This window comes from Plecotus auritus, assembly GCF_963455305.1.
Source record: "Plecotus auritus genome assembly, chromosome: 5".
NCBI lineage: Eukaryota > Metazoa > Chordata > Mammalia > Chiroptera > Vespertilionidae > Plecotus > Plecotus auritus.
In genome coordinates, this window is record NC_137776.1 from 54,517,591 (window position 1) to 54,537,143 (window position 19,553).

General features: G+C 39.8%; 1 protein-coding gene across 4 annotated transcripts in view; it reads left to right on the forward strand.

The window, feature by feature from the left end:
• The window catches only part of COBLL1 (cordon-bleu WH2 repeat protein like 1), a 157,275-nt gene that overhangs the window by 81,278 nt on the left and 56,444 nt on the right, over positions 1-19,553 (forward strand). For all 4 annotated transcript variants that reach the window (XM_080669244.1, XM_080669245.1, XM_080669246.1 and 1 more), the window contains one exon: positions 9,716-9,904. In XM_080669244.1, the coding sequence (XP_080525370.1) occupies positions 9,716-9,904 (189 nt within the window). The remainder of the gene's footprint in view (positions 1-9,715; positions 9,905-19,553) is intronic.

Genomic DNA, 19,553 nt, shown 5'->3' on the forward strand with positions numbered 1-19,553 from the left:
CTGATTAAGTGCAGTGGCAACTGCCTCATGAGATTAAATGTAGGAAAAGAAAAAAAGCACTAGTGCAGTGCTCAGCAGGAGATGTTCAGTAACTGCTATTTTTTTCCTCCTCTATCACTTGGCTTTGTGCATTCATTGTTGTTGTTAGTTTACTTTGTATGAATGTTTCAGCTCCCAAAGGGACAATGTATGTAATAGTGAAGAAGCTTTAGCATCCGACAACTTAGGTTTAAATGTCCACTCCGTCGCTTACAGCTAAGTTCCTTCACCTCTCTGTGCCTCGGTGTCCTCACCTGAAACATGGGGATGCATGGTCGCACTTTCCTCACACAATGCTGTGACTTAGGACAATTTTCAGCACGTAGTCAGCATCCCTGGTGTTAGCTGTTGTTGATAGTATAATAGTAAAATGGAATAAAAGCCACGTGTGTGTGAGTCCTTTTTTGGAACTTTGAAACTCGAAGGCACTAGCATTTAACACATGTTTGGTGTGATGTGAAGAACGCCCCCTAGGGCCTCTGTATTTGGTGTGTTATGTCAAATGTAATGGAAAGGTGAGTTCCACTTTTACAAGTGAAAATGTAACACAGAATTAGGTTATTCTTTCCTCACATTAATCATGATCCTCATTGGGCAAGGGAAGCTACAGCCAGGACATCTGAGTTCTGACTCTCAAATGGGAATTCCCTCTGGGCAAAGGATGTTTCTTTCCACCCTAGAAGTCAGTCTGTCCCAGTTTAATCCCTAGTCCCACCCCCAACCCCAAATAGGCATTGGATTTAGAAGCTTCCTGAGCATTGAATACTTTTACTCGTGTGGATCTCTTTGGACTTCTTATTCCTCTCATTAGCCACAAAATAGCTTGTGTTACAAAAGTGTTTGATTCTCAGAAAGCCACCAAGTTCTTAGAGTCATATGAATTCATGGGACTCATATAACCTTCCCTTTCTACCTCCCTCAATTAAATCAACAAACATTATTGCAGTACCCTAACTGTGTCTGTTGCAGTTCCAGGTGCTAGCAGAGAATGAGGCAAGCCAGGTCCTAGCACTCAGAGAATGTTCATTCTGGAGGCTAAGGGCAAGTAATAAACAAGTAAATAAGTAACCAGGATGGTATCCAATAGTGATAAATGTGAGATAGGGAAAGTAAGTTATGTGAAGGGTGTGCTGAGAGGGGTGACACCGCTTTTGAGTGGATAGAGAATATCTATGAGGAAGAGATATTTGATCTGAACTCTGAGCTCAAGGAGCAGACCATTGGAAGATCTGTGGTTAAAGGCATTTTGGGCAAAGGGAACAGCTGGGCAAGTCCCTCAGCTGTGAAGGGGCTGGGTCTGTTTGAAGGCTGGAAAGAATGCCAGTGTGAATTACACAAGGAGTTGAAATAGGAGGGGAAGCTCAGAAGTTGGCAGATGCCAGTGGTTTCTTAGACTTTAGCATACATCAGAATCACTTGGAGGGTTGTCAAATGTGGATTGCAGGGCTCTACTCCCAGTGTTTGTGATTTTGTAAATCAGGGTTAGGGCCTGCGAAGTTGCATTTCTAACAAGTTCCGAGGTGCTGTTCACACTTTGAGAACACCAGGCTAGTTGATCTGTAAGCCAAGGAAAGGAATTTGGGTTTTATTTTCAATGTAATGAGAGGCCACTGAAGGATCAAAGATATGATCTGAGTCACGTGTGTGTGTGTGTGTGTGTGTGTGTGTGTGTATAATTTAATTTAATTTTATTTTTCCATCACCATTTATCCCCTCTATGCCCTCTTCCACACTCCCCTGTCCCACAATCACCACACTGCTGATTTACATATTTAAAAGAGCACTCTGACTGATATAGGAAAGACCAGTAAGGAGGCTATTGGAGCCCTCTAAGCTAGAGATGTTGTCTTAATTGCCAGGGTGGCAGCAGAGGAACTGATGAAAAGTACACTGAGTAAGGTATGTTTTAGAGTTAAGAATTCACAGGACTTGATAATGTATTGGAACTAGGAGACAGGGAGAAAGAGGAATCAAATTATGCCTAAGACTTTTGCTTGAGTTAAGGGGGTGGTATTTAGTGTCGAGTCATTGGCAGAGGTGGGAAGGTTACTGGGGGAGGTTTGGATGTGAATAGGCATTGGGAGTGGAGAGGATAATCAAGAGTTTGGTTTTAAGATACCTATGGGACATCCAAATGGAGCTGACCATGTGGTTATTGGGCATATAAGTCAGACCTCAATAAATAGGTCAGTGTTGGAGATGTGAAGTTGAGAGTCACCAGCTTGTAGATGGAATTTAAAGCCACTGAGTTTGATGAAATCACCTGCCGGTGATGGCTGTGGAAGGAGAAGAGAAAGGAGCAGAGAAGGAGCTCTGGGGTGCTCCAGCATTTAGAAATCAGGCAGGGATATGAGGGCATTAGAGACTGAGGAGTGACAGTGAAGAAAGCAGAAACAGTGTTGCCACAGAAAGAAGTAGAGGGAGAGAGAATCCCAAGCAGAGGGTTTGGGCAGCTGTTAAATGTGTCATTGGAACTTGGGCGCTTACTGAAATGTGACCAAGATTAGACAGATAAACATCTATTACATTGGGATACACAGGTGATTGGAGACCTTGACAAGAGAAATGTCTGTCAAGAGTCATATAATGCCTTGGGCCTCTCCTTGTTGCCTTTCATTTTTGCTTATCTTTTAAGGTCACTGGATATATTCACCCTGGTTTGATTTTAGGCTCTTAATTGCATTCCCTCAAGCAAATAGCAAAATGTTATGCTCACCATTGGAACAAATTTTATTTAATAAAATTTTCTCTTGTTTTATTTAATGAGAGAGAGAGAGAGAGAGAGAGAGAGAGAGAGAGAGAGAGAGAGAGACTAAGCAATTGTTTTTGAGAAACTGGTCTTTACTTTACAATTGAAATGCATAAATTAGGGGCCATCAAAACATGGCCAGTTATTTTGAAGAACTGCCTCATGGACAATTATCACAAGGCACCTTCTGTTTGATAGTCTTCTATACTGAAAGAAGGTGGCTGTTAAATTTCCTTTTGGTCATTAAAATGTAATACTTAAAATGTCCATTGTTTTGTTTGTTTGTTTTATTAATCTTCACGTGAAGATATTTTTTTCCATTGCTTTTCAGAGAGAGTGAAAGTGAGGGAGTGGGGAGAGAAAAACATCAATGTTAAAGAGACACATTGATTGGAGTGGGGAGTGAACCCACAACCCAGGTACATACCGTTGACCAGGAATGGAACCTGAGACCCTTGGGTGCACAGTGTGAGGCTCTAACCACTGAGTGCCCATTGTTTTAACACTTATAATTCCATTCTTATAGTTTGTCTCTAATATTGAAGCTGTATTTTTGTATAGTACTTCTCTGAGTGAATCTCTAAGAATACTATATAAATGCAGCAAACACATGTGATGCCATTGGACTATAGTGGCTTACTAAGATGTAATTATAACTCATGTAATTTAAAACTTTTTTTCTCTAACTAAGAAGGGGTTATTTAAATAGATTTCTGTTACTTTATTCCCTCTTTTCATTTATTTTAAGATGTTAATATTGACAGGATGGAGTAATAATTATCATGGACAAATGATTTTTGAAGAGTTTTGTAAATCAAATAATAAAAAGACCAATCAGTAGTAATAACAGGATGCCAATTGAATTCCGCATTAAAATTAAGTTTTGATATTTTTAGTTAGTGTATTATTGTGTAACTAGAGGCCTGGTGCATGAAATTTGTGCACAGGGGGGGGGTGTGTCCCTCAGCCCAGCCTGCACTTTCTCCAATATGGGACCCCTCGAGGGCAGTCAGACATCCCTCTCACAATCCAGGACTGCTGGCTCCCAACTGCTCTCACAATCCAGGACTGCTGGCTCCCAACTGCTTGCCTGCCTGCCTTCCTGATTGCCCCTAACCACTTCTGCCTGCCAGCCTGATCACCCCTTAACCACGCCCCTGACAGCCTGATTGATGCCTAACTGCTCCCCTGCCAGCCTGATTGCCCCTAACTGCCCTCCCCTGCAGGCCTGGTCATCCCTAACTGCCCTCCCCTGCAGGCTTGATCACCCCCAGCTGCCCTCCCTTGCAGGCCTGGTCCCTCCCAACTGCCCTCCCCTGCTGGCCTGATCACCCACAACTGCCCTCCCTTGCAGGCCTGGTCCCTCCCAACTGTCCTCCCCTGCTGGCCATCTTGTGGCAGCCATCTTGTGTCCACATAGGGGCAGTCATCTTTGGCCACATGGGGGCAGCCATCTTGTGTGTTGGAGTGATGGTCAATTTGCATATTACTCTTTTATTAGATAGGATAGAGGCCTGGTGCACAGGTGGGGGCTGGCTGGTTTGCCCTGAAGGGTGTCCCGGATTAGGGGGTGTCCCAGATCAGGGTGGGTGTTCCCTTGGGGCATGAGGTGGCCTGGGCGAGGGGCCTGTGGTGGTTTTCAGGCCGGCCATGCTCCCCGGTGACCCAAGCGGAGGCCCTGGTATCTGGGATTTATTTATCTTCTATAATTGAAACTTTGTAGCCTTGAGCAGAGGCCAGGGCTGGCCAGGGCGGGCAGGAAGCTTGGCTTCCTCCATCGCCAGGGGCAACCCAAGCCTCCTGCTCACTCCAGCTCCGTGGCCGCTGCCATCTTGGTTGGGTTAATTTGCATACTCACTCCTGATTGGCTGGTGTGTGTGGCTTGTGGGCATAGCAGAGGTATGGTCGATTTGCATGTTTCTCTTTTATTAGTGTAGATGTGAAATTGTACCTTCATTTTTATTATGGAAATTGAATATAATACTGAGATAATTTTAAGTGATAAAGGAATGACTTACTTAAGCAATAATTACTGTGGATATGTTTTAGAGTTAAGAATTCACAGGACTTGATAATGTATTGGAACTAGGAGATAGTTCCAATATTTTTAAGGCTTGATTAATGAATTTTTGCTCTGACCTAGAGAAATTTTCTGTCTGGAGTAGCTTTTCAGTATAACCTCTCTATCCACCCTTGTGTGAAATTTGCTATTGTTTATTGTTAAAGATAGGAGCCTCTGAGGAGTAGAAACTGATAGACTAGGCCACTGGGAAAGAAGAGTTTATGTGAAAATCCCTTGGGTAAGAGAACTAGCCCAAACATTCTTTTTTGAAAGAGTACAGGGACTTTAATGGCAGTTACTGTGACTTTAAAATATTAGTGAAAACAAGTATTCTTAAGCAGTAAATTATACTTGTTATTGCATGTTGATGTGTTACTTTTTTTTTTTTACTTTCTTACACTTAGATTAGGTTATAACTTTTGATTATTTTCAGTGTATCTTTGACTTTGGGTGACATTTAATTTTGTTATTGCTTCAAAGTATAATCAAGAACATTGGGAGAAATGTCAGTAGATCAATCTTTAAATCTTCATTGGTGAATAAAATGTCGAATAAGTTAACGAAGTCTAAAGCTACTTAGGACTCAGGCCAAATCCAGGCCTCTACCTGGTATTCTTTTCACTAGTCTATGCTATGTAGTCAGCAAACTTTAACTAGGTAGACGCATTCCTAACTTTGATATAAATGGATCACAGTTGGAAACCAACATATAATTGACCCTACAGGGTTCTGCTTGTCTAAATTCTACTTTTCTTTCAAGAGCTGAGTCATACATTTCTTCTCTTTGAAATATACCTTGATACCTGCCTCCACACTCCACAGAGCTAGTTTGAGCTTGCTCTCATTGCTCTGAATTTTCAGGATTACCCACTCTTTGCTTTGTATTCATTATTTAATTACTTACACATTACATCTTCCCCATGATTTCTAGTTCATTGTGGTGGTCTGATTCAAATATGCTTTCTAATTTTTAAGACCCAAGGTAACAAATGTTTTATTATGTGAAGTAATACCAGGGAACATTAAAAGATGTTCTTAACAGAAGTTCTTTGTAAATAATATTTCAACTAGTTCTTTGTTCTTTTTTTTTTTTTTTATAAAGTAGACTTATCTTTAGTAATTAGAGATGGGTTTTCATCACAGATTCAAAGAACCTTAGGAAATAAGACAGGGCCACATACACAGAACATTAAAACTGTGAGTCAGAGGAGTTTATTGTAGTGTGCCATAGACAGGGACGACAGTCCAAGAAATTGTGACTCAGTCTGGACCTACAAAGGCAGAAGGATGGGGAGGGAGGGCATTCAGGTGCAGACCAGGATGAGCAATACTTGGAGATGGGAAGGTGCCTGGAATGATGAAAGCAGGCTATAGGAAGGCCATGGTGACAGGAGGAAGTACCTGTCAGACCTTCCTTCACTGCCATCCTTTTGAAAGCCAAGTTCACTGTGGACAAAGTTGTCCCTGATGCTCTGCCGCCCTGCCTGTGCAGCTGGGCTTCTCTCCTGGCCTTCCCTAGGAACGCTTTCAAAGCACTGAAGTTCCCAGTTATCCCATGCTAATAAATCCAGTGTGTATTTTTTAAAATATATTTTTATTGATTTCAGAGAGGAAGGGAGAGGGAGAGAGAGATAAGAAACATCAATGATCAGCTGCCTCTTGCTGGCCCCCTACTGGGGATCAAGCCCACAACCTGGGCATGTACCCTGACCAGAAATCAAATTGTGACCATAGGTTGATGCTCAATTACTGAGACATGCCAGTTGGCTCAGTATGTATTTTTTAATACTTATCTTAAAAAAAAATAGAATCAATTATTTTTAAAAATCCAACACAAGTAATTCTGATATGAAAATTCATTTTCTTCCTTGGTGGTAAGAACTTTTTTCCTTCTCAATTATATGCCTAAGTATCTCATCTTTTGTGGATAGTATTCATTGAGCTCATTCATTCATTAAATATGAGTGGCTACTATGTGGCAGGCATTGTTCCACATTTGCAAACATGTGACACAGGCAGTAGAGACAAGTCCCTACTCTTTAATGGAAGGAGATAAACCAGGACATTCCTTGCTGATAAGCCCTAAGGCAAAAAGTAAAGCCGATAAATAGAGGTGTTAACTTAAGGTCAGGAGGAAACCTTGTAGAGGGTCCTGAATCAGGAATGTTCTAGGTGTTTTCAAGGAAGAGGTAAGAGTCATAAGATGAGAGTGCAGTGAGCCCAGGGAGAATGTGGGAGCAAGAAGACTGGAGAGGCCAGAGGACAGGGCGTACTCATGACAGGATTCTAGATGCTGTCCTGGTGAGGTCCGAAGACTTGGGAGGGTGTGAGAAGCGCAGTGATCTTACTTACACTTTAAAAGAATCACTTCAGCTGCTGGGCTGGGACATGGAGAACAGAATCCAATAGGACAGCATTTGGAAGCAGGGAGGCTTAGCAGCTTGAACAGAGGTGTTTGGTAAAAAGGGCAGTTGGTGGGTTCTGGGTCTATTTATGATACAATATAGAACTGGGAAAATTTATCCATGGATTGTGTTGCATGTGTATGAAAGAGGCTATTTTGGGCCCAAGCAACTGAAATAATTGTGACTTACTGAGATGGGAAGGCTTAGAGCGGAAAAGATTTTGTTTGGAGAATCTGGGAAGAAGAATTGGAAGTTAAGTTGGAGACTCATTAGTCATCTGAGTCCTTTTACTTTCCTCTGCCTGAAATATCAGTTATTTCTTATCTTTTCCTGTGTTTCTATTCATTTCCCCCAACTCAACTGTTCCCCATCTGTAAAACATTTCTGGGTTCCTAAGGAAATTTCTCTTCCTATGAGCTTTAGCAGTACCATTTGCATACCTTCCTATATTAGAGCAGTCATCAAATTTTATTGTAATTTTGTACATATCTGACCGTCCTTTTGGATCACAAACCCTTTAGGGGTAGGATCTGGGTCATATTGTTACTGGAAAGGGGACCTGGTCCTTAGTGTGTCTGCCTAGGGGCAGGCTTGGTAGTGTGTGGATTCTTTACTTTGTGCAGGAAAAATTTCACAGCATGAATCCAGGTGAATTTTAGAGGACGTTTATTAACGCTGGGGACAGTGAAACAAGGAAGGGCCTAGGGCTAGGGTAACAGGAGAGGGACTAGGCAAGGAAATGAGCCTAGGCCAGGGGTTGGCAAACTCATTAGTCAACAGAGCGGCTCGCGAGCTGCAGTTTGCCAACCACTGGCCTAGGCTGAGCTGCTTTGGCTCACTAAGAAGTCAGAGAAAAGGGGGAGCTTGGGACAGTTCAGGGGGTTAAGGAAGATAGGATTTACTAGATGGCTGCAAACTGCCTGTTGAATTATGTGTCTCAGTTTCCCTATTCCTCTTGCCAAGGAATCTTCCTAGCTTCTTACTATCCTGCCTCAATATTGACTTTACATCCCCAGTGTTTAGCTGAGTCTGCCACATGGTTGTTACAGAATAAATGGTTGTGAATATGTGAATGGTCAACATCTGCAGATTAAAGATGTTTTGAAATTGGTTCAAGTTTTTCTTCATATAGATTTTATGAATTTATTCTATTTATTTTAACACTTTTAAATATTTATTTCAAATCTTTTCTAAAGTTCAATATATCTTTGCAATTATACTCTAAGGCCTATTATTTTAGAAAATTAACAGATGGAGGAACCTCACTTCCGTTTTTTCACGATGCTGAATGCATAAAGGTGCTTGTATTTGTGAGACAGTAAATTTTGAAAATATTGAAGAACTGGATGTTATATAGTTACTTACAAAGAAGCCCTTTTACTGGTTTGATTTGTATTATTGCCTAGAAAATGGGGAGAGGGAAGAATTAAAAATTTGTATTTTTCCTGAATGGAAAGCAGTAGTAGTAGTTTTTCCAAAAGCAATTAGCCTTTTATAAAGGTAACATTTTAAAAAGTTCTAACTTGCAGTACTTTAAAAAATGTATATGTCATTACTTACAGTTATTTTATATTTACATTTCACTTTTTTTCAACCCATCAAATCATTGAATTGGCCCATGTAAATTTTTTCAGGATGTATACTACCTATTTCTGCTGTAAATCTGTTAAAGCCTTGTTCTAGTAAGTGGTACTGAAATATATTTACTCAAATAATTATTTGTAATATTTTTCATTGAAACAGAAATATAATTTATCAAATAACCAAACTTTATTGGTCATTGCTAAGTGCAGTGGGAAATACAACATGTTTTTTTTTTTTTCTCCTCAGGAGTTGTAAATGTAGGTAGAGAAATGAAACTGGTACCCAGAAAAAAAATATGTTACACTTATGGAATCTGTTGTATGTACTCTATAAGGAGAGACTGTGTAAGGGGCAGGAGGGAGAGGGTTTCAGTTGGACTTCGAAGGGTAAGTATGGTTTATCTGGATAGAGAGGCAGAAGACACAACTGGAAACAAATAGAATGAAAGGCACAAAGTTAAGAGCTATTATGAGTATGTGATTGAGATACTGATCTCCACCCGGAGACAGTGTAATTTATCTCATCAAAGAAACTGGTATACTTTTGCCTTGCTATAGTAAGCACACATTAATTGAATTAATGGAGGCAAATATCAATCTCTTCATTATTATTTTGTTTCTTTTTATTACCAAGTAACTTAGGCATATTGTTGAGAACAAACAAACAAACAAAAAAAGTGCTGACAAAAAAGGCAAAAAAAAAAAATCCTTATTTTCATTATTCTTATAAAACTAACAGTTAACATTTTGGTGCATTATTTTCTAGATGTGAAAAACATATATGCACACACATTTTGTGTTTTTATTAACTTAGATCACATTAGAAATTTACTTTGAAAATACATGTATTTCATTTTCTGCCATTGTTTTATTTTAGGAGAAAACCAAAAGCCAAGGCACCCCTTCCTCCAGCTGAGACCAAAACCCCTGATGCCTCTCCAGTTGATGATGCTGTAGAATCCTCTGCTTTCGTCATGGAACAGAAAGAAAGCATGATAGATAAAGACATTGAACTCGCAGTGGTTCTACCTGGGGACATTATCAAATCTACAACTGTTCATGGCAGGTATGCTGGAGCTAATGCAACACCGGGACTTCCTTTCTGCTGTCATTCAAATCCTCTGCTGTATATTTCTTGATTTGTTTTCTTTGACAAAATACTTCATCACTCAGTTTGGTTATCAAAAAAAAATGCTTAAAAGTATTACCTTTTTTTCTAACAATGTTTTAATATCAGTACTATGAATTCCACCGTCCCAGTCAACTGACTCTTAACATTTAGAACTATTTTATAGTTGTTAGTCATTTAATATGTTTTTTAAAAAAATAGCCTTTCCCAGAGGAACAGTCCTCAGTTGTATTGATTTTCTAAGACTTAGAAAAGCAAGCCAGTGACTCATAAGAAAACCCTTTCTCTTCCTCTCCAAATTATGTTTTTTCTTTTAAGCTATTTCCCTGAATTTGATTTTGCAGAAGTTACTAACTACTCTTAAAATGTAATGATTTCCTATTTATCAAAAACAGATAAGTCTATCTGTGAAACAAGCAGGATTTTTTACACAATTGAATGGCTAATTAATTTCTTAAAACTGTGGATAAGTTTACTACATATAAAACTAAACTATAACCCAGCAAGAAGTGAAGATGTGATTTAGGAAACTGTTATTTTTAATACCTATATAATAGTTGGAAAAATGGAATGAAACCAAGTGTAATTTTCCATTTCATTTTCAAGTGGAAAGTTACATGAGTTGTATGCTTGGTCTTGTTCCACCTTTCACCTTTAACCACCCATTTGTTATCAGGAATCCTGTTTTAGAAATTTAAGCAGTTTTACCTTAGTGTGTGTGTGTGTGTTGTGTCTGTAGACCAAAAGAATAAGTAAGCAACATATTGGGTATTGCATTCTTACAATGTGGTTTTATCTAGAAGAAACTCATTCAATAGAACCTTAATCTTAAAATTTATCATCAAGGCTATGCATAACTTTACAAATTATTGAAAGTATATGAAAATAGAAAAGTTCAGCATTGGCAAACAATACTCTGTTGAGTATTAAATTCTCATTAAATGTAAGTAAGTTGCATTTTGCCAATTATTTTGTATTAAAAACAGTTTGGGAGATCACACATTGAACCATATTTAGGAAGTTGAAAAACCTGTGACTTCTACCTCAGATGCAGGTAATCACCCGCAGGTTGTGCTTCTTCTGGGTGAGAAGGTGTCCTGTAAGTTAGAGACAATGGCCATCATCTTCAATCCTTGAAACAATACCATTACCATGCTTTTAAAATAATGACAATGGATGTGGCTGGGGTAATAACAGCAATTCCTCTCTTTTTTTTTTTCTTTTTCTGTATTTAAAGTAAGTTTTAAAAAGTCAGCATTTTTCTTGATTCTTCACTGACGCTGACAGGTAATGATAGTTTCATTATCAGCACTCCAACATTTCTTCCCGGATGCACCGCTCAGATGTTTATTTTGCCATCTTCTCTGCTATCAGTCTTCTGCATTCTTTAGATTTCTTTTTAAACTTCAATGACTTTAGTATTAGAATCATGGTTTTCCTCTCTCTCCTGTCTACCATTATAATTATTGTAGACTTTTCCACATGCTATCCTAAGCTAACTTTTCTTCTGTTTCCTTAACTCTGGGTATCAACACCCGTAGTCTAAAGCCCCCTCCCCCAGGATGGTGGTATCTCGTCATGGAAAGCTGTCCCATTACTGAGACCCTAGGGTCCCTCTTTGAACACAACCTTTTTGACATCTGGCTTATCCACTCCTCTTTCTTAGTCATTTGTTCTTCATCCTCCTTATTAAGTCTAACATGACTGCTTTTCAGGTTGCTGCATTTTTCTTCATATTTAACTTGGATTCTGCAATAGTCATTTCCACTACCTTTGTGTTTACAGGGGCTGTAGATTTTCCTATCTTTTCTCACCTTCCAAGCAGGTTTGCCTCCCCAGTCCCTAAATCTGAGTAATTTCCATCAATCAGCTTTTTATTTCTGGGCTGCCAACTCTTGTTGAATTGCCTCAGTTTTCTTATCTATAAAATGTTTTATAACTGAGTCATTAGAATTAAATGAAATACTATCAGTGCCTGGCACATACTGGCTTCTTTCATTTTCTATTGAGAACTTCTTTCCTTAACCCTGAGCTCTCTTTATTTACCCTCCACCCTCAGATTATTCTAACCACCACTCTGTTATGGCACTATTTTTCATTGTTGTTTGTTGTTAATCCTCACCTGAGGATATTTTCCATGGATTTTTTAGAGAGAGTGAAAGGGAGGGAGAGAGACAGAGAGAAACATCAATGTGAGAGACACACATCGATTGGTGATTGGTTGCCTCCTGCATGCACCCCACCTGTGCCAAGGATCTCACCTGCAACTGACCAGAATTGAACCTGAGACCCTTCAGTCCTCGGGCCAACGCTCTATCCACTGAGCCAAACCAGTTAGGGCTGTGGCACTATCTTTGATATTACACACAAACACACACACACACAGTGCAGGGAAGGGATAGCAATTCAATACAAAATTAAGGAAGTGCAAATTTCATTGTCTCTTCCAAAATTAAATAGGCTTTTCCTTCACTACTCCCTTCAAATATCTTGAACTTCAGCCTCATGACTCTTGTTTTACAGATACTCTACGTTTTCCACCTGCACGCCTTTTTGAAAGTTTTTCCATGTGGAGTACTGTACCACCCACATTTTTCCAGTTAGTTTATATAGCTTTTATATAAAGGCTCTCTGATCTCTCCAGATTGAACTGTTACCTATGACTTTCAAACTATTTTGACACTTTATATACTATTGATGGTTATCATATATTGTTCTATGCTGTAATTAATATGTGTGTCATATCTTCTTGAATAAACCAAAAGATACATGTGGACATCATTACTTTTCTTCATAGTGCTTAGCATATATTTATGCAATGTAATTGCCACTTAATAAATTCATTAAAATGACTATTGTTTCCCTAATCCTTTATATGGAGACAGAGGTAGCAACTTAAATGGTATGCCTTGAAGAGATAGTTAGATGGGCTCTGGTTGCTTTCCCAGGTTCTTCTCACAAAGACATTTTCTTTAAGTAGAGAGCAAAGAAAGAATACCCCAAATGAAAATGCCTCAAATTCTGATTGCTTTTTAAAATTGGTTTAGGGTTGAAAATGTTTTCTGAGAGTAGAATTTGTTTCATATCAGTGTTTTCTTTTGAATATTTTTTAAATTGCAGTTGATGTACAATGTTATATTAGTTCCAGGTGTAAAACCCTGTGATTAGCCATTTATATAAAAACTAGAGGCCCGGTGCACAAAATTCGTGCATGGGTATGTGTGTCCCTCAGCCCAGTCTGCACCCTCTCCAATCTGGGACCCCTTGAGGGATGTCCAACTGCCCAATTAGGCCAGATCCCTGTGGCAGTTGGACATCCCTCTCACAATCCAGGACTGCTGGCTCCCAACTGCTCCCCTGCCTGCCTTCCTGATTGCCCCTCACCCCCTAACTACTCCCCTGCCAGCCTGATTGATGCCTAACTGCTCCCCTGCCAACCTGTTTGCCCCTAACTGCCCTCCCCTGCAGGCCTGGTCACCCTAACTGCCCTCCCCTGCAGGCCGGGTCACCCCTAACTGCCCTCCCTTGCAGGCCTGCCCCCCCCCCAACTGCTCACCCCTGCAGGCCTGGATTCCCCCCAACTGCCCTCCCCTGCAGGCCCGGTTGCCCCCAACTTCCCTCCTCTGCCGGCCTGGTCACCACTAACTGCCCTCCCTTGCAGGCCTGGTCCCTCCCAACTGCCCACCCCTGCTGGCCTGATCGCCCACAACTGCTCTCCCTTGCAGATCTGGTCCCTCCCAACTGTCCTCCCCTGCTGGCCATCTTGTGGCGCCCATCTTGTGTCTACATGGGGGCAGTCATCTTTGACCACATAGGGGCAGCCATCTTGTATGTTGGAGTGATGGTCAATTTGCATATTATTCTTTTATTAGATAGGATAGAGGCCTGGTGCACAGGTTGGGGCCAGCTGGTTTGCCCTGAAGGGTGTCCCAGATCAGGGTGGGGGTACCCTTGGGGCGTGGGGCGGCCTGGGCGAGGGGCCTGTGGTGGTTTGCAGGCTGGCCACTCCCCCTGGTGACCCAAGCGGAGGCCCTGGTATCTGGGATTTATTTACTTCTATAATTGAAACTTTGTAGCCTTCAGTGGAGCCAAGCCTCCAGCTTGCTCTGTGGCTGCAGCCATTTTTGTTGGGGTTTATTTATCTCCTATAATTGAAACTTTGTAGCCTTAAGTGGAGGCAGGCAAGGGCTGCGGAAACTTGGCTTCCTCCATCGCCTGGGGCAACTCAAGCCTCCTGCTCTCTCCAGCTCCATGGCTGCCACCATTTTTGTTGGGATTTATCTATCTTCTATAAGTGAAACTTTGTAGCCTTAAGTGGATGCCAAGGCAGGCCAGGGCAGGTGGAAAGCTTGGCTTCCTCCACTGCCAGAAAAACCCAAGCCTCCTGTTCTCTCTGTGGCCACAGCCATCTTGGTTGGGTTAATTTGCATACTCACTCCTGATTGGCTGGTGGGCGTGGCTTGTGGGTGTAGCAGATGTACAGTCAATTTGCATATTACTCTTTTATTAGATAGGATGTGGAACACAACGAATTTACGTATCATCCTTGCACAACAGACATGCTAATCTTCTTTGTATTATTCGAATTTTAGTATGTGTACTGCCAAAGTGAGCACTGTATCAGTGTTCTTCTTTTTTTTTTTTTTAATATATTTTATTGATATTTTTACAGAGAGGAAGGGAGAGGGATAGAGAGCTAGAAACATCGATGAGAGAGAAACATCGATCAGCTGCCTCCTGCACACCCCCCACTGGGGATGTGCCCGCAGCCAAGGTACATGCCCTTGACTGGAATCGAACCCGGGACCCTTCAGTCCACAGGCCGACGCTCTATCCACTGAGCCAAACCGGTTTCGGCTGTATCAGTGTTCTTAAGAGGGGATTTGATTTAGTGACTTTTTTCCTAATAGTTTCATAATTCAGGAATGACAACTTATAGATGCTATGACTAATTTTTAATATTGTTTATTATTAAAAGTGGTTTTGTGAGGTAGAATATTTTAGGAGTGTGATTCTGGATTTCTTAGGAGTGATTCTAGATACTTTGGAACGCAATTTGGGATATTTTAAAAGTTTGATTTGAGGTATCTTGAATGTTGCAGCTACTGCTGGCCCATTGTTTGAAAAAAAGAACCCTCATTATTTAATGATGACAACAAAAACATTCAAATAGGTAAATATATTCTATTTCTGGAAAAAAAAAATGTTAGCTATCTAATATGAAGTCCCATGACACATATTATAATTTAAATTTCTTCCTGGCTTTGTTACTATAAATGGAATAGGAAACATTTCAACAGTATGATACAGGAATTGGGTGGCAGGGACTAGGGAAGAGGAATTTAAATAAGTTTAAATGCATAAGGTTTTCTTTGATAAGAGTTTCTCACGTCACTGTGAAGGATCTCCAATATAACTTTTGAGAACATCTTTTTTTAATTTGTTTAAATATTCCTTGCATATTATATTTATTTTGATAGTACACCTATGAATCTCCTTTGAAGAATAGTATCAACATTACACTAAAATAAATATTTAGAAAACATACATGCTTCATTTAACATTGTATATTTTTTTTCCAAAATATATTTTTGGGGAAAATTTTTAGAACATCTCCGTGTCATCTTATGTAAACCACACAGAGGTGTGCTCAGAATGTTCCATCTGTGAGAATGTGAATGCCCCGCATTAGCCTTGGGAGAACCCACTTATTTGTACATTGATTTTTTTCACCAAAGAGCTTATTCAGATCAGGGAACACAATAAGGTTAGAGGTGATAATAGACTTTATGCTTAGGAGAAAATTTAAAAACTTGTTATCTTGAGTTAGGTTGTCAGTCTTCTGCTGGCTTACCAATCTTTTGGTATGAGAGCTTAGTGATACTGCTGCTTTAATGATCAAAAGTCACCCTGTGTCTGCCATCTTGCCTTTGCAATCTTTTGTTTACATTGAGGGTGGCTACAGTGCCAGCCTAAAAACTCTTGTGCATTTCTATGTATCCTGACATCAAGGATGATTAGATGAAGGATCTCAGAAGCTAAATGGTTTTACTCACTAAAGAGAAAAAGGAAATATGTGAGTACATTTTTATATCACTCTAGGTCCTACCCAGTATGTGATAATTCCTCACTGAATAACTATTCATTCCTTTTTCCTCTTTTCTCTTTCTCTGGGACAACTTTAAATAAATTTCAATTTGGGAAACTTGATAGAAGAGTGACATTAATCTTCTCTGTTAGCCTATGGGAGAGCATTCTATGGCCACACTGGCACACTCTCTCCTACAAGAGGGAATAGAAGTAACACCATGTACAACAGGAGGAGGTTTCTCTCTTATGTTCCTACCATGAAGAGGAATTTGTTTCACTTTGAGCAAATCCGAGAATGCCAAGAATGAAACACAAATAAAGAAAGCATAGAACTTGAAGTTAGAAATCCCAGGTATGGTTGATTCTATATCTTGTTCTGTGACTTCAAAGTCACCTTAACTCTCTGGCCTTTGCCTGTAAAATGATCCAGAGACATGTTGCACGTGATTTGTGACCTGATTAGCTTGTTCAGTAGCACTGACTTATAGTAAATTGAGACTAATACTTAACAAGGTCTTGACTGGCACTAGTGAGTCAAATGAGCTGAAGAGCATTTTACATGGAGTAGAGTGCCACCTATTGGAAAAAAGCAGACTTTGAAAAATTACAAGGGTCATTTTTGTTTAACACATCCTTGAACTCATTACTAATTAGGTGGGTTAGCATAAGATAGATAAACATCAGTAACAATAGGGAATGTTCTAAAAATCTCCATACTATCATTTTTTAAGTATAATTGGTTTGTCAGTATGCATTTATAAGGGACAGATAGAATTAATTCAACTCAATTGTTTTGAGGATTTATTGAAAGTCTGTAAAATATTTTATTAGGTGTTGGGGGCAGATTTAAAGAATCATAATAAGGAATACTTTTATTCATAGAGTTCACCCTGCTATCAGATGCTTGAAATTAATCTATTCATGGTAAGTACTTATCATCATGCATCCTCATTTTCCTATGACAGTTCCTATTTGTACCTATTATCCCAGAGTAATTACTAATAGTGCCCCCTTCACTCTCGGGTGTCCCAGACTAAATGATAAATTACATAGCCACCCTATTGATAGGTGACTTTGCTTCAACACCTCCAGGGTTTGGTAATTCACCGAGGCAGCTGTTTGTACATCTTGCTAATCTGAAAGCTCTTTGGTGAACCATGACCTGCATTTTTGATACACAGTGGGATCTTTACAACACAAAAGTGGAAGTCTTGTCTTATGTAGCAGGTACCAAAACTAGGACAAGAATACCCTCAATATGTGTCACAAATGCGGAAAGCATCACCAGCAGATTTAGGGGGTGATTTAGTGATGTCATCAATCTATGAAGTAAAATTGTGGCAGATAGCCTATAGCTTGTTGAAACCATCTGCCCCATCCTGCATCCTGACTTCTGCTACCATGTGGCTGAAGGAGTACGGTTTTAGGAGACAGAACATTCTAATCTTACTGCTTCCTAATTCTATACATGCTCTTAATCATCTGGTCATGTAACTTATAAAAGGAAGTGGGAGATCTCATAGGGATTTCTCCATTTCAAAGAGTCTTTAAAAATCTGCCTTTCAAGAAAACATTATTTTATAAATGAAAAAATATATAGCCCACCAGGTGTAGCTCAGTGGTTGAGCACTGACCTATGTATGAACCAGGCAGTCACGGTTTGATTCCTGGTCAGGGCACATGCCCAGGTTGCAGGTTCAGTCCCCAATAGGAGGCATGAAGGAGGCAGTTGATCAATGATTCTCTCTCATAATTGATATTTCTATCTCTCTTTCCCTCTCCATTCCTCTCTGAAATCAATAAAAATATTTTTTAAAAATTAGAAAAAATCTATAAATAATATGAATGCAAAGAAGACTCTGTTAAGTAATGTAGTAAACTAAAATTCAAAATGATATGGTAGTATAGAGAAGGAAGACTGTTTCTTAGCTCAGTGAGGAAGTGATGATCAAGTTTAGCCAATCCTTTTCAACTGTAAATATTTTGGCTCATGTTTCAGGTGGATTGCAGGCTTGTGCTCCTGCCTTAGCAAACAGGAAGACAAGCATCCTTCCTGTGGTGATCCCGTGGTCAAAACTGCTGGCCAACTTCTGTTAGACACATCAGCTCCTAATAATTATCCACAAACCAAAATTGTTGTTTTTGGTAGAAGTAATCTGGCATCTGGGTGGATAGTTCTAAATAACTATTATCCTCAAGAGATGAGTTCATTTTCTGTGGGTGCATTTTGTGACTAGTTGAATGCAGGGTCAGTTTAAATATTAATGTCCTACTTTGATAGTGTTATGGCTCCTTTATGGCAGAGCTAGGTAGTCAGTAATTCTCACCCTCAAAATCATCGAGGTCAGGGTCATCCGTGTTTTTTGTGCCAAATGCTGAGGTTTCAATTAAATACTTCGAGCATTTGAACTGATCCGAGGCTGTTTTGGAAAAGATCTTAGTCCAACTAAATGCTTATATCCTGCCTCTGTAAAGATGTCATGGCTTTAGACACAATAAGGCTACTAGTTAAGTTTGTTAAAAAAACAAATAAAAACAAACCAAAATACAAAACAACACAGCTTTCACAACTATATGGTTTTTAAAGCATATGAACCTCTTTTCAACAACTTTGCCTTTTTCTGTGTCAGATACTGTACAAAACCTCAGTTATACATTGCTGTGTGTTTCAACTCATGGATGCTTAAGTAGAATTTCCTAGAGATAAATAATCACTGGTTCCTATAAATTCCTCCTTCAATGACATTGACCTCACTTTGTATTAGGCCCTGGGAATAAGAATTGCTAAAAGGTGGTCCTTCCAAAGAGAAATTCAGATCTAGGTATAAATGGAACCCAGATAACATCTTGAGGTCACTCTGCTCCTTAAGGTCTTGATAAAATTGGCCTGAACCCCTATTCTACTTTTTGTGGAATGTTCAAGCCCCTGCATAATATTATTGTAAACTCCCAAGGGTTTATGTTGTTGGAGCCACCTCTGGCTCTAACTTTACATATATATTACTCATGGATTCTTATATTTTAGTCTTTAACTTTTTAAATCTTCTTTCTTTTCTTGATTTAACTCCTCCCAAATCTACCAGGACTTTGGTGATGGTTTGTGGGCCACCAAGGAGAAGTTAGTAAGCATATCACATAGCCAATAAGTTAACTGAACATTTCAGGCCTCCTGTTGCCCTTTTAGCAACTCTGCCACTTTGATATTAAATATATATATTTATTTATATTATATATTATTGATTTCAGAGAGGAAGGGAGAGGGAGAGAGAGAGAGAAACATCAATGATGAGAGAGAATTATTGATCAGCTGCCTCCTGCATACCCCACAATGGGGATTGAGCCCAACCCAGGCATGTGCCCTGACAGGGAATGGAACCGTGACTCCTGGTTCATAGGTCGATACTCAACCATTGAGCCACACTGGCTGGGCAACCCTGCCACTTTGTGGTGTCCCTGCAGTCCTGGTCTTTTTCCACTGGCTAGTAGTTCCTCCTCC